The sequence below is a fragment of the Cinclus cinclus genome, chromosome 6, assembly GCF_963662255.1.
Source record: "Cinclus cinclus chromosome 6, bCinCin1.1, whole genome shotgun sequence".
Classification (NCBI taxonomy): Eukaryota; Metazoa; Chordata; class Aves; order Passeriformes; family Cinclidae; genus Cinclus; species Cinclus cinclus.
This window is the reverse complement of record NC_085051.1, coordinates 30,768,514-30,783,108: the sequence shown is the minus strand read 5'-3', so window position 1 is coordinate 30,783,108 and position 14,595 is coordinate 30,768,514. Positions and strand designations below refer to the sequence as shown.

General features: G+C 35.0%; 1 protein-coding gene across 1 annotated transcript in view; it reads right to left on the bottom strand.

Annotated features, from left to right (window-relative positions):
- FSIP1 (fibrous sheath interacting protein 1) overlaps nucleotides 1-14,595 on the bottom strand; it is a 65,911-nt gene extending 51,316 nt beyond the window's left edge. Inside the window, exons 1-9 of the mRNA XM_062495198.1 lie at nucleotides 14,560-14,595; nucleotides 14,036-14,222; nucleotides 13,108-13,191; nucleotides 11,509-11,681; nucleotides 10,562-10,646; nucleotides 8,983-9,081; nucleotides 6,060-6,151; nucleotides 5,243-5,350; nucleotides 1,795-1,959 (exon numbers count right to left, since the gene is read on the bottom strand). Coding sequence (XP_062351182.1) covers nucleotides 1,795-1,959; nucleotides 5,243-5,350; nucleotides 6,060-6,151; nucleotides 8,983-9,081; nucleotides 10,562-10,646; nucleotides 11,509-11,681; nucleotides 13,108-13,191; nucleotides 14,036-14,222; nucleotides 14,560-14,595 — 1,029 coding nt within the window. The remainder of the gene's footprint in view (nucleotides 1-1,794; nucleotides 1,960-5,242; nucleotides 5,351-6,059; nucleotides 6,152-8,982; nucleotides 9,082-10,561; nucleotides 10,647-11,508; nucleotides 11,682-13,107; nucleotides 13,192-14,035; nucleotides 14,223-14,559) is intronic.

Here is a 14,595-nt window from a genome sequence, read left to right as displayed (position 1 = left end):
AGGATTATATTAAACTTAATTTATTCTTCTCCAAAAATATTAAGTAAGACAGAAACATTTTTAAATATTTAGTTAATTTGGCACCACAGCAAAGAAACATTTCAGAGAGAAATGCAGTTCTGATGAGAAACAATTCCGTGTAAAAGAGAACATTAATCATGGAAAAGCATTCTTAATCCAGCTAGACTCCTTGCACAAAAAGATGAATATGTCTGCCCCTCTGTTACAGCTTAGCTATGGTACTGCAGGATAATTATAGCCCATTATTAAGATTTCAAAATGAGAGAATAGCTCCTGTATCCTGTGAAAGTATCCATGAGTGACAAAAAGAACATCTCCCACTGAGGCAACAGTGATTAAGTGTCTGCATTTTAAAAGCTATATCTAATGCAATTCCTGGAAGAAAAGAATGTGCAGCTTCATAATATGCTACTCTAAGCTAATTCTAAATTATAATCATAGAATTACAATGAAAGGTTTTTACATGCTCTGCAAAGCAAAAAAACGCAACTGCTTTTCACTAATGAAAGGTAACATGGAATTAACTACCTCTTTTTGGTTGTTAGGTTTAATATTACTCAAAAAAGATAATACATTATTCTTTAATTAGCATACACCTAAATGCAATTTCTATTCAAATACTTTTGGACTATTACTTGAAGCAACAACACTAACTTGGACAAACATTTCCAAACAGAGCATTCACTCTCAGAGGCAAATCACATTGACTTCAAGATGATGTCTTGCAACACTAAACACAAGATCAAGCAATCACTGGCGAGCTCAGGTTAACAACTGCATTTGTTATGTGATTACCAACGACAGCAAGGTGCTTTGTCACACATTGGAGCCCACCTGGTAAATGATCAACAGCAAAATGTGACTCCTCTGCAACTGAGCTACAGAAAATACTGCTACAGGTAAAACAAAACCTCACATTCAGAAAGAAGCCAATAAAAAAATGACATTAAAATGCCCTTACAGAAGGAGAAAAAAAAATACCCACAGGCATTTTAGCCTTTCAAAGAGAAGTTTCTCATACACTGGTAACTGAAAACAGTTTTGCAAATGAATATTTTTACAGATATTATCTGATATATCAGTACTGGCCATAAAATGAAAATATTATTATTTGTGCAAATAAATGCAAAATAAGAATTAAGGCTTTTTATTTTAGGAGGCAACAGTACCAGGGCATGGGATAAATTGAAGTCTTCTAAGTAAAAAATTCAAACAATCATTTCTCAAGGTTGAGACCTTGACTCAATCTTCAAAACTCAGTATTGCTAGCAAGGCAAAAAAACAAAGGCCATTAAAAACAAGGGACATACAATTTCAATCTATTTTCTACAGTCTTTAACAGTGCTTATCGGTCATTGCCTTATCCTGCAGATCATAAGTGAATAGGCATTTTTGGTATCCTGAGATAAGAAGAAACCTAATTCTAATTCCCAAAGGCATAAGATCATGGATAATTTGTTCCTATGCTGAAAAAACCACCCTCATGCAGTTAAAAATTTATGAACATGAAGTAACTTGGCAGTGTGGAAATCAATAACTGTTAAAAACTAGACGGTTCTCAAATTAAATATGACTCAAAATAGCAACAAATTATTTTTCCATTGTTTCCTATAGCTAAAATCTCTCACTTCATTCCTTAACACATTGGCTTTATGAATAAATAGAAGGTCATGAAGCAAAACAAAAAAGGTACAAATACACAAATATGTGGTATTGATCTCAACACACACTTCAAATAAAATATCTGCGGATGAGTTCTGATCTGCAACCTACCTGATATATCTGACTTGGGCATTTTGAGCTAGATCTGGAAAGAACAGGAAATTCCCCATCAGACAGTAGTAGTTGAAGCTTATTGTCTATCTCATTTAGGAGATGAAATTCCATTGGTTCAGGTGTGTATCCTTCTCCTGGTGCCTGCCAGACAGATATATTCTCCTGCTGGAAGTACAGAAAATACTTAAGCCTCATTGGCAAAGGAAAAAGACTTTATGGGCAGTTGCATATCAAGAGGATTTATTTTTCAGATAAACCATACTTAATAATAAAATGTATATTTTCATCCATCTCAGCATACAGCTAAAAATCTTCCAAATATTCATGTCCCTAGCACACCTGAGACATGCATACATTCATCACTTTTAAATACAACCAAGGAGCAACTTAAATGGACAACCCCTTTCCATCTGATAAAGGAGTCATAAAGTGAGAAAGCCTGAGCAAAACTTGGCTTGGAATCAAACAGCAGAGATTGATACTATGGCAGAAATCACCTGGAGCCAAATCTCAAAAAGAGGGTATGAGATGTAACGTGACACATGCAAGGTACCACCAAAGAAGAAAACAAGGAATTCATAGGAAATCAGAGGAACTGCTATGAGGTCAGTAGCTGCCATCCTTCTAGAGCCCCTATATGTTACCACAGAAATTCTGCAAGAGATAGAAAGCAGAGAGTTCTTTTCCTGATCATGATTTACAGGACTTTTTCTGCTTGATAGCAGTTAACACGTGAATAACACATATGAATACACTCCTACATACAGTTGCATATCACGAGTGAGCTAGGCCACTTAGCCCAAGGAAATGAGCTCATACCCACAGACAGATGTAGGTTCTCCACAGCAACTTGTCACTCCCTGCCTCACAGTCAGGGAAGCAAGTCTGCACAACCCCCATTCACTGGGTGTCAGAGTAGCAGATTACATCTCTGTCCTGACCACACTGAAACACTAGCTAGGACCTCAGAAGAGCAAGGATGTGTGGAAGCACATGAGTTTGTTGCTGGTTTCCTTTCTCTTTCCTACCAGAATAGGACCAGCATCTTGCCCTAAGACTCTAACATCTGTCCTGCAAGAAATTCATGTCCACCATTTGTTTCCAGCTTCCAGAGTAGTCCTCTGGCTATTCAAGCAGTTGCATCCATACAAGAGGAGGAAATACCAGCTCCCAATTACAATACCACTCCTATGAGGTCATTCGTGGTTCATCCCCATTACCCTAAAGCACACTAGTTGCAAAAAGAAAAAATAAGTATACCCCAAACACCTGTAATAAATTATCTTCATAATAAATGGAAAAATAAAAAAAAGAGAGAGAAAGAAAAAAAAGGTCAAGAGAAAGTAATCTTCATTCTGAAACCAAATCAGTTCTAATGCTTTCTCATACGAGTATGATGCGACACAACTAATGAGCCTGAACAGATCTGAGCTGACTCCAAAACAGCCACTCACGAATGTCTTAGATGCTTGCCAGCTTTGTGGAAACATCTGTTCAGGTGAGACAGTGACCACCAAAGCATAAGTATCCAGCATGGTACAACATTTGGGTAGTACTCCCTAATTTGTGTGTTGCCCCCCTAATTAGCTGCAGCCCAGTGACTGTACCCAAATATCCAATTTACCCCAGTAGTCATTTTACTCCAGGATTAAATTGATTCACACATTCTCTTTTGTATTTTCAAGATAGCTTTGCCTGGAAAATAAGCTTCTGTCCTGTCAATGTTTCCTGTGTGTTAACTCAGAGCAATACTTTATAACAGCACAGTCAGTGCTTTCTGTGGAACATCTGAAACAACTTACACCCCTTCAGCTTTAGCTTTGACAGTTAGATTAGCATGAATATGCATACCTCTAAATTATTTTAAACACTCATAAAACATTATTTCAAAAAGTGAGAAGTGCTGTTTGGATATTTGGCATATACAGTACTACAAGTCAAATGAGGTTATCTAATCTATATTACACCATGCAGAGGAATTCATGCAACATAACCAGATCTGCCTTGATTGACAGCCTCCAAAACATTACTTCAGCCAATGTGATTGTGCCAGCTTTTTAAAAGTCAGAATAAAATAAGATGAAAGAGGCCATCAGCTGGATGGTTACCTGGGCCATCTTGCAATTGTCTAGATTACTCGTTAGCTGATAATTTCCTCATGATTGTCATTATGAAGTAGGCACAGAAAATGCTTCACCCGTAATAAAATCCAAATGTGGGAGAGGACAAATCCACCACTAGACTAGACAGGTCTAAGTAACTATTATCCTTTCTTTTACTCTGAGAGAAGAGTTAGGAGCATCTTTCTTTAAAGAAATTATCTAGTACAGACTAGAGTAACCCACAAACTACTATTCTTGTCCATGGTATTAAGAACATACAGCAACAAACATGTCCTGTGAGATGACCTACTTCATATCTAATTTTAACAGTAAAGTCTCAATAAATGCATGATAACATGATAGTGACATGTGCCAAATAAAAAATGTGGGCAAATGTTACACTTTTCCATTGTCTGATGCCTTGAGCATTGATGCCAAAAAAAGTACATGCTGTTAGTTGAAATTTGCATTAGCTACTCTGCATAAATGCCTCTGAATTCTATGACAGACACTAGCTTAAAGAGAAAGAAAACCTAGTAACTACACATTTTGAGAGAATACTTTTGCAATCAGTAAAATGAATTATAAAAAAGCCACTATTCCTAGGACAGAAAGCTATGTTTACTAACAGAAGGTTGTTTAAAACATCTTCAACTCTTTAAATGATGACATTTATCAAACTGAAGACCATCTCCTAGAAATAGTGATTAACAGGGCAATCAAATATTCTTTGTTACTCTCCATTAGGATTATTTTTACTCACTTCAGCTCCTGCTAGTCACTGAAGTATGCAGAATGTACACTGTTTAACAATATTATGTTAAAGCATCGATGTCTAAGGTTTAAGCAGACTTTATATACTTTTAAGACAGACTGAGTTGGAAGCTACAAAAAGATGTCACCTTACCTTTCTAAACAGACACACAAGCTTCATAAATGTGTATTTCCCCAGCTGCTGCATTGTGAAGTCATCAAAAAACTGTTGTTGGGAGTTTTTTGCAAGCAGTGCTGGCCTTTCTCCCTGAGACTACAGCACTGACCACTCAGATTAATACTCCACAACCTCATGTTTTATGCAAAAAAATAGATAATTTTCTCCAAGTATAGTTCTAAGGTTCCTTCCTCCTGTGCCTAACTTTTCCTTCAGGTTCTGCTGTTAGTAAAATTAACAAAGAAACTAATGAGAATTCATTTTTGGAGACAAATTCAACAGGATTTCTCCATATTTTCTCTCATATCTCAGTAGGGTATTCATGGTAGGACTAAGATCAAATTTAGATTTACTGTAAAAATAAGCCAAATACAACAGATCAGTACAGATTACAGATTACAGATTGTCATACCTCAAGATCTTGCTTTTCAGTTCCATCCTCTGTATCTTTCAATAGTTCAATTAGCCTTTTCCTTTCTCCCTCAAGCAGAACAAATTGGTTTCCTGAATCCTTTGCTAGCTGAAATATTTACAAAAAGAAAAAAAACCCATACTTTAAAATTCCACTAACTCAAAGACCTCCAAACAAAGTTTTTAGACTCTATGAAATTAACAGCCAGATCTTGTTCCATAATACAAATTATCACTCTGATAGAAAATTATGATGGCCTACATAAAATAAATTATTAATCTTATCTTAGTCTTTGACATAGCAGGGGGGCAAATATTTTTCACTGGGTGAAAAATTATGATACCTACTAAGTCCTAACTGGAGAAAAAAAAAAAAGCAGGAAAATCAAGGGATGTATTTTCTGACAAAGAGTAGTCTCATCCAGGCTACCCATGAACAACCTGTATATCTATGCCTTATTTATGCATCAAGACACTACCCTTTAACTTAACAGTAAATAAATTTCTAAAAATTCTTAGGATATTGCCCTTAAAAAAAGCTATATCCAGGCACAACCACAACAATTCAGCTTCCAGTGCTGTATTAAATGCATAGAAGCAGTGTTATCCTAAGCAATATGAGCACTCAAGCTGAGAACTCCCTAATACAGTGCTCTGCAATAAACAGCAGTTTTAACACAAAGGTAATTTTTTCATTTATGCCTAATTAACTTCATAATCTCCTGATTTTAGAAGAAAACTGTCTTCAAAAGTACTTATAGACTAATTTCTAGATAGCATTTAAAAAAATGTTACTGGTTTTATGTTTTAATGCTTACCTCAATGTTCTTTTTAATGAAATGCTGGCTGGTTTTATTTTTGCTACGCATTTTCTCTGGTGTTTTTTCTGTTTCTAATTCATTTGGATAATCTGATGTTTGAGGAAGAAAAGTTGCTACATTATAATCATTCCTATTCTCATTCGACAAGAACTGTAGTAACATCAATCCCATTCAAATCTTTAGCAAACACATAGAGTCAATAGATAAACCTCTTGTATGATCTTTTCATTATTTATGTAAATAATATTGTTATATTTAAAACATGCTATTGCCAAAATCTAATTTCATTTTCAACTTTCTATTATATGAGATCACTCAATGTTACAAAGGCTAAAATACTTTTGGATTTCTGTCCTCAAAAATCTTAAACATGGTGGCTTTAAAAGCCACAGCATTCCTTCAAACCCTATCATCATTGCAGTTTTCTCATCATTACAAAACCAGACAACAATTTTTTTGAAAACCACAGAACTATCTGGAGACATATCAAGTACATTTTTCTAAATAAAACAGCTGAAAAACAGATGATATAGTTGATATTATTATAACACATCTTATAAAACAAATTTTGTTAAAAAATAAAAGTCATCATAGAGCTGTAAATCTATTAAACAGACACATGATATTCTAGTAACAATAGGTTTCTATCCATGACAAAAAAGGGCATGATTCTGTTTTTCAGAGACTCTTACCATGCTTAAAATAACAATTCCTTTACAATCAGAAAAATATTTGTCACCTTAAATAACAAGTCTAAGCAAATGCAATCAACTACTAAATCTCAAGAACTACATCAAAAGCAGGCATGGTACTTTTTGCTTTTCTGGGTTATTTCACTAAAAAAAATTAATTTGATGCTAAATAATAGAAGACAGGCTATATGGAAATAACTGTTTTTCAGAGTGAACAGAACAAAAGCAAACGCCCAAAGATATTAAATAAATTCCATACGTCCTTTACACACAAACCTGAAAGGACTGAGGTGCTGGACCTGACCAAGAAATCCCCTCACAGTTCAAATGCACAGCTGTTTTCTGAAAGCATGCTAAGTTTTCTTTACCATTTCAAGGCAACATCGTGTGTCAAGGAAATGGAACATATAAGAATTTAACAATCAATATAAATATGACAAGCTGCATCCTGAAATGAGCAGAACACACCAAACACAAACATAACACCCAAGATACACATTACTTTTAAGCTGTATTTTCCACTTGACTGTAGAACAGCATCTTTGAGAGGGAGCTATCATACAGAACATCTCACAGCATAGAAGTAAAGAAGGGACAGACATGGATTACTGAGACAAAGAATACACTGAAGACTGCCATGGGCAATTAGAAGAGAGATTGCAGCTAAACAAATTTTGCATATGTGTTTTGGTAGATTTGGCACATCTTTCAAAGATTCAGTATAAATCTTGATGAGACTGATGAATAGCATAAAACTAGAGTGTACATTCTATTTCACAAGCTCCTCTTGTTCAGGGTCTGTCTTTATGACAGCTGTGACACAGAAATCCAAAAGCAACCAAAACAGTGTTAGTTACACAAACACCACATCAAAATCTTTCAGCAGAAATAGTAAAAGTCATTTAAAGTATATTAAAGTATATTGCTCACAAGCTGTAAGTGATCTCTACTTCACACATTCCCAAAGAAGGAACACTCAGAACATCTCAAAATAGTGCAAATGACAGAAGCTCCCAGTCATGCCTGTACTGGAAGCTCCAGAAGTCAGTGCTGTACTGAATCCTGGCAATGAAACCTGCCATTCTTATTCAAGGGCACTCCAGCACAACTCAGAAATTTCGAAGAAGGAAGCTGAGGGTAAAGCTGTATTTTAAGGAAGGAATGAAAACACATCCTAGAAAGACAGAGAAATTAAAAGCTCACAAAATTAAGGTCAGATCCTAGGGAACTAAGACAAGTGATAAAAAGATAAAGGAGCAGAGTTCCATGTTTAAAAATTAAAACATGCAATCACATTCTACAAACTGCAGAGATATTGCTACCATTGATGCTTCAGCCTTGAGGAATGCACTTCTATTATGTCTTTGTCATCTTAGCCATTCATCAGGAAGACAGATTTCTTCTGTTTACATAGAATGGTAGTTGACAAAGAAATAAACAATTGTAGCTGATAGCAATGGCAGTTGAAGCCATTATTCTTATATTACAACACATGTGAAAAGTTACTAACCACACAAATTTGAATTTCAAATAGGGAAAGAACAGAGGCATACAAGCACAATTCCATTTATTTTGACATGCTGGACACACTACACCACTAACAGCATTTGAAATGTCTATACAGTACATGATAATACATGGTCCCTAAAAGAACCAGCAGGTGTTTAAGTTTTACCAGAAAGTATTTATTTCATAAAAGTAATGCAGACCTTACAATAACCAGCATTGCAAAATATAAAATAAGTTTTCTGGAGATCTATGTGTGACACAAATCCTTACAATTTCTGCTAAAAAACATAACAGCTGCAGTTAGATTCAGCACCACTTGTCATTTCTAGATGGTTTCTTGAACATAAGCCTATAAAGCTGTGATACCTTAGAGTAATAGCAAAGGTAAGTTTTTAAAGAATTGCCATGAAGAATCAATGATACATTTTACAATATATCTGTTACACACCTCTTTCTTTTGAAATGAAAGAAAAATGGCTTTATAAACCCAAAAGTAAAGATTTTCTTAGAATGTTGAGTAAAATGTTTTAGATAAGTCACAGAGCTGTTCTCTTCTTTCATTTGCAAAACAAGTAAGAACTGTCACTGTTCCAGTAAGCAACCTTGCTTCTTCCCATTTCACTGGCCTTGCCACAAAGGCTGAGTCTTCATCACTCACCCATTGTACATGTTATCTTGCCATTTCTAAAAATACAAACTCTACCATTAATAAAGCTTACTCTGGTTTTCTTGGGCTTTATGGTAATCATAATCTTCAGGATTTGTGCGTGTGTGAAATACTGAAGTACGTGTTTCATCTTCTTTAGCATGGGAGGGATCTGTAAGGCAATTTTTCCAGTAAAATTTAATTGAAATATATTTAAAGAAGATCTAGCATCATGTGTATCATACTATAAGACCTCACACTTGGAAAGTAGACAAATTTACTTGGATAAATGACATAAGCACTGTATTTCTCAATCAATAAAGAAGGGGGAAAGTGTAAAGTGTGAGTCATTTGTATGCTGTTTCTCATGGCTGTATTCTTGTTTTTAATACTACTGCTCACAGAAGACAATTCATCACATTTTCAAGAATGTAGCCCAAGGCCCTTAAGTTCAAATGCCTTTGCAGACACCATGTGGCAAGTCTTCTAAAACTCTGAATGAGAATAAAGCATCCAGGTTTTCACAGCTGGTGTCTGCCTGTGCATGAAATATTAGACTTCCAAGAGGCTTAGGTCAAGGGCATAGTCTAGAAAAACAGTGTCCAAGCATCCTAGTTGTTTCAGTTACTCAAAGAAAAAAATAAATCAACTGAAGCATTCTTACGTGTCAACTGGAAATATAAGTTAGAGCAGTCAGTTGCAGCCTATACACTTAGCACTTACAGAAAAGGACTCATATTATGAAGAACCATATGAACTACATATGATTTTCACAATGAAAAAACATACAATAACCAGTAATAATAAAGTATAATGGACTCAGCTGAACAAATGGTTTTGTTAAACAGAGCACAGGGTAAGGAATTGAGGGCTGTTTAATTAAGTCCTGATTTACTCTGCTGTGAGTGTGTCAGAAGGTTCTGTTGTGCCTGAAAGGCTTGGAACACTTAAGTTATTCATGATTTTGCATCCAAACTTGTGCTTAATTTCACAGCTACATTAAAAGCCATAATAGCTCTCATTTATAATTTTCGTAATAAAGCTCTATCAAATTCAAGTCCTGAAAAGCAAAATATATGAAATTTATTCCATTTCAGTATCAACCATGGTAGCCATCAAGACATCCATTTAATTAAATAAATACCAATATAAATAAGTAAGACCTGAAAGGTAAGGCACTAGAATGATACAGAAAAGATAAAAATCAACCTGGAGGAAAACTATATATCTAAACTATGCAGTTTTGTCAGTGCAGTACACCAGAAACCACATGATGCACATGGTCCCTACAGGAGTTATTTTTGAAATAAAGGCGTTAGCAGCCATATAGTCTTGCTTGTCTGCTGTTATTTTAATATATCCTGACATCTACTGGAGACTGTCTAAATATCACCTGTATCAAATTGTTTTCTTCCCTTAGCAACCGAACTTTAGCATAGAAATAAAAGCAGGTTACATTGTAAAAGTAAGTTTTGCTGAAATATTTTAACTGCACACTGCTATTAACTACACACTACCATTATTACGCATGTACTTTCAACATTCAAGCTGAGACCTTTCCTCAATAATAACCATTCAGACCTGAAATCCTTATTCTCTCCCCAAAAAGAAAAAAGACAGTATGTACCACAATTCTGTTTCTCTTTACTTACCAGGTGTATCATGCCACGATGAGAGCAAAGCTAAAAACTGGTTTGCATTTTCCACCTCCTTGTGGATTCCCATGGTTCTGATAGACTACTCAAAAGAAAAAAACTCTGTATGTATAGATACATGCATGTATTTAAAGTAAATTATTTAAAGTGAAATACATAGTCTGCTTATCAGATCTAATGAACTATTAAAAATTTAGTAGTATTAAAAATTACTCTTCTCACTTTATTTTCTTCTTGAGGCTATCTGAACATCTCCTGAAGTTATGACAAAAGTATGGTGAAACTTTAAAGCCTCTGTTACATATTGTCTTTTATGTGGAGATCCACTTCACCAGACAAAGAAGTTATGTAATGTCTATTTGGCTCCAAATCCAATGAAATGAAATGTGGTCAAACCAATCATGGTTTTTAGCAACTCATATTTCTATTCATGTCAAACAGAGGAAATACTAACTTGTTTCAAGGCATTTAATTGCTAGAGGCCAGGATAGGGATACGGTAAAGGAATTTGTGCTGTAGCATTCTTATGCCTTTTTCAGGTGGCATCTCTAATTTCTTCAACAACTGAAATAGCTGGGCCTAAGGATCCCACTTGAGCAGAATAAATGTTTTTCAGCCAGGGTTCACAGACGTTATGTCTTGACACACCTCACCCTCCCTGCAAGCAGTGAACTCAAGCATAACACTATGCTAGTAAACCACACCCAGACAGCTACAGATTTGGCAATTTGTCTTATCAATTTTTAAGCACCATGTCCTTCTTTCAAAGCCTGCCTAGCCAATATGTATTAAGAACTATACAATCTTACTTTTTAAGATTAATTTCTTCATTTTAGTTAGCCAACCGTGAAATATTTAAAAATAAGGCTTCTGTGAAATATTATAATTCTGTAAGATGATACTCTAAGATACATGAGTCACAAAATAAGCAGAACACTTCTAACCTGAAGTTCTTCCCACAGCATTGCCCTCATTTCTCTGCCTTGCTTTTTAACTACTTTTTCCTTAAAACACTGTTTTTCAAGCATGGTGTCGAGTTTATTCATTTTCTTTATAGCTGCTTGAATCTGAGCATTTATATCCTTGTCTTCAGAACAATCCAAGTCGGAAGAGTCTTCTGGAGAATATATTTAAAATTAATGTTGGCTTGAAGCATGTCAAAAAACTAAACAAATACTAAAAAGCAATTCAAGTAATCTGACAACACCCAAAGACAAGATTACAACATTCTCAAATCTATGTTAATTTCTAAACCTGTTTGTAGCAGGGAAAAATATGGAAGTCTTTGCAACAGAACCAAACTCTGAGCTGTAGCAGTTGGATATGGAGGTGTGCAAGAGGAAAAGTCACCTATTTTGGGCAAGTAATTTGGTTCAGATTTATAATGGAAAAGTGACAACTTCTCCACCATATCAGCAAAAATAATTGAGTCTAAAAATAGAAAATATTTTTTTCAGCCTGACTGGTAGAATACATTTTGAAATTAATAATTCTGGGGTTAAGAGAGACTCTGTAATATGTCTTCCTTTAAATATTAGAGAATTTTCAGTCTTATGTCTACCCAAACCAGATTCTGATACTGGTTCTAGAAAAATACTGCTATAAAAAATTAAAAACTGTGAAACATGGTGGGAACTACCATTACTTAATTAAAGTAGATTACTATATTGTCTCCTTTTTCTTCCTAAATACGCAGATTATAATTATATGTTTTATCTTTTCCCCTTCCTATGGCATCCTTGTGCTCTGTCCTCATTTATGGCTTCCATATTAAGAGTAGAGGAAACACTTGTAGCACTGTCCCTAATTCCACAGACATACAGGTTTTGGAGTCCTGCAACATTCTATTTCATTTTCTAATCTTTTGAGGTCAGATGCTTTACATAGCTATTGATCCAAGCATTTACTGTGATGCAGTAGTCTACTTCATGCCATAAAAAGATGAGGGATACAACAAGGTGAAAGCTATAAAAGTCTAAGTGAGTTACAGAGGACAGATGGACCCAAGGACAGATGGTAAGAAAAAGAGCACTTATTTCAACTGGCCTGAACTCAACAGACTGATATAAACCTTAAATTACTGAGTGAAGCTTTAGGTTGAGTTCTATCCAATTTCTGTTCTGTAACTATTAATATCATGTTTGGTGAGCAGCATTGCTGCACTGGATAAGACATGCACTGAATTCTGCCTTATTAGACTGATTGAACCTATGGAAAACTCAAATTATATTATAGCATTAAAGAAAATTAATATCCATTAATAAAGCAATCTCTAAATAAAGAATTCATCCAGTACTTCCTGAATAGCACAATTCATATACATGTTCAATTGGCAGCATTCTTTCATAGCTATAATAATATACACACAAATGCACGACCATTACAACCTCTCTTAGAAGCATTAATAAGAAAAGGAAAAAGTTTTATTGCACTGCTCATTTTTTACACGTGAAAGGTACTTTCTGATTCTGCTTTACCTGGATTTCCTGGGGAAGTTACGCAGGATTTTGAAGTTTGTAAAGTATTATCAGACTTTGAATTACTTGGTGGTCTTGGGGAAGGTTCACAGAATTTAGACATCTGTGTTTCAGAGCTTTCATCTCCAGAATCTGAATTAGAACTGCATCCTGAAAAACACAGGGAAAAGCCTTTTACAATAAACCAGATACATTTTTGTCAATTAGGGATCACCTCAGAGCCCTTGCAGTGGATTAGTTTAAAAATAATAATACTAAAATATAGTATGCACTAGTATACCAGAACTCCTGTTAAAAACAGGAGCAGGAATCAAGGGATTTCTTTTGATCCCAATTCTATCATTAAATCTTAAATAATTCCAAGATGGTATCCAAACATCTGCTTCACTTAATGGCCTTTGAATTTCTATTTTTAAACAGCCGGACACCCCAGAACATTAATCCATTACCATTTATAGAATAACAGAAGAATGCCATAAAACACTTTTGTAAGTGCTTCAATTAAAGTTATACACTGCCTACTTATATTTAAAGTATTTTATTAGTATTAACATTGTTCAGGTATAACCATAAATTCCAGGTTTTTGGACAGGTGGACCATTATTAGGATACAATGTTTCTAACAAATCATCATGATTAGTCTGAAAAGTTGGATTAGAACATCTTAATGAAAACAGATTCCATGGAATGATATGGAATTAAAACATGATTCCACGGAATACACACAGATGGGTTTTCCTGATGTTTTAAGCCAGATCACAGCTTATGATGCCTCAAGATATTTACTGTACTGTACTGACAGTAATAACACATTTCTTTCAAAAGGCAGACTTCAAATAGTGAAGAGATGTGAAGGTATGGATTTTGACAGCTTCTTTTCCAAAATTTTGCCTATTTGCAAACTCTATTCCCTCCATCAGTAGAATTTTATCCAAACTATAAAAACTTGGTATTTAGTCTAGTCACAACACAATAAAGTTTTAGTCATTCCCACCTGACAACTCGTGGGGATTCCATAGACACTTCTGAAGAGAGATGGTTGTGCTCTCCACTGTTCGCTGAACTGTTATTACTTCCTGGACATCAGATTTCTCTCTGTCATCACCTTTGTTTTCTGCTGGACAGCAATTTTCTAGACTGCCTCTCTGACAACCATCAGCCAAACTGACAGGTGAATCAACCTATGACATGCAAATTATTGCCACCATGAAAACAGGGATGTCTTAGGTGAAGAAGAAAACCACAATACTCACATGCTATCACAACAACAATTCTGTACAATACTGAAGTGTACTTCTTAAATAAAATAATCATTTTCAGGTCTGATACTGATACTAAAAAAGAGCTTTTTTTACAAGATTTTGTGTAGATTCTCAAGCTCATCATTCCCCAGACTGTCAGATTTGGAATTGCCAGGGTAAGGTATGAAACTAAAAAAGCAAAATATTACTTCTTTAGCATTCTGCTATGAAGAACTAGGCATGGAGGTTTTAACCTGCTCAAGAAGAGAAAAATTACCTTTTGCAAACATGGTTCTGCTGTTAATAACTCCAT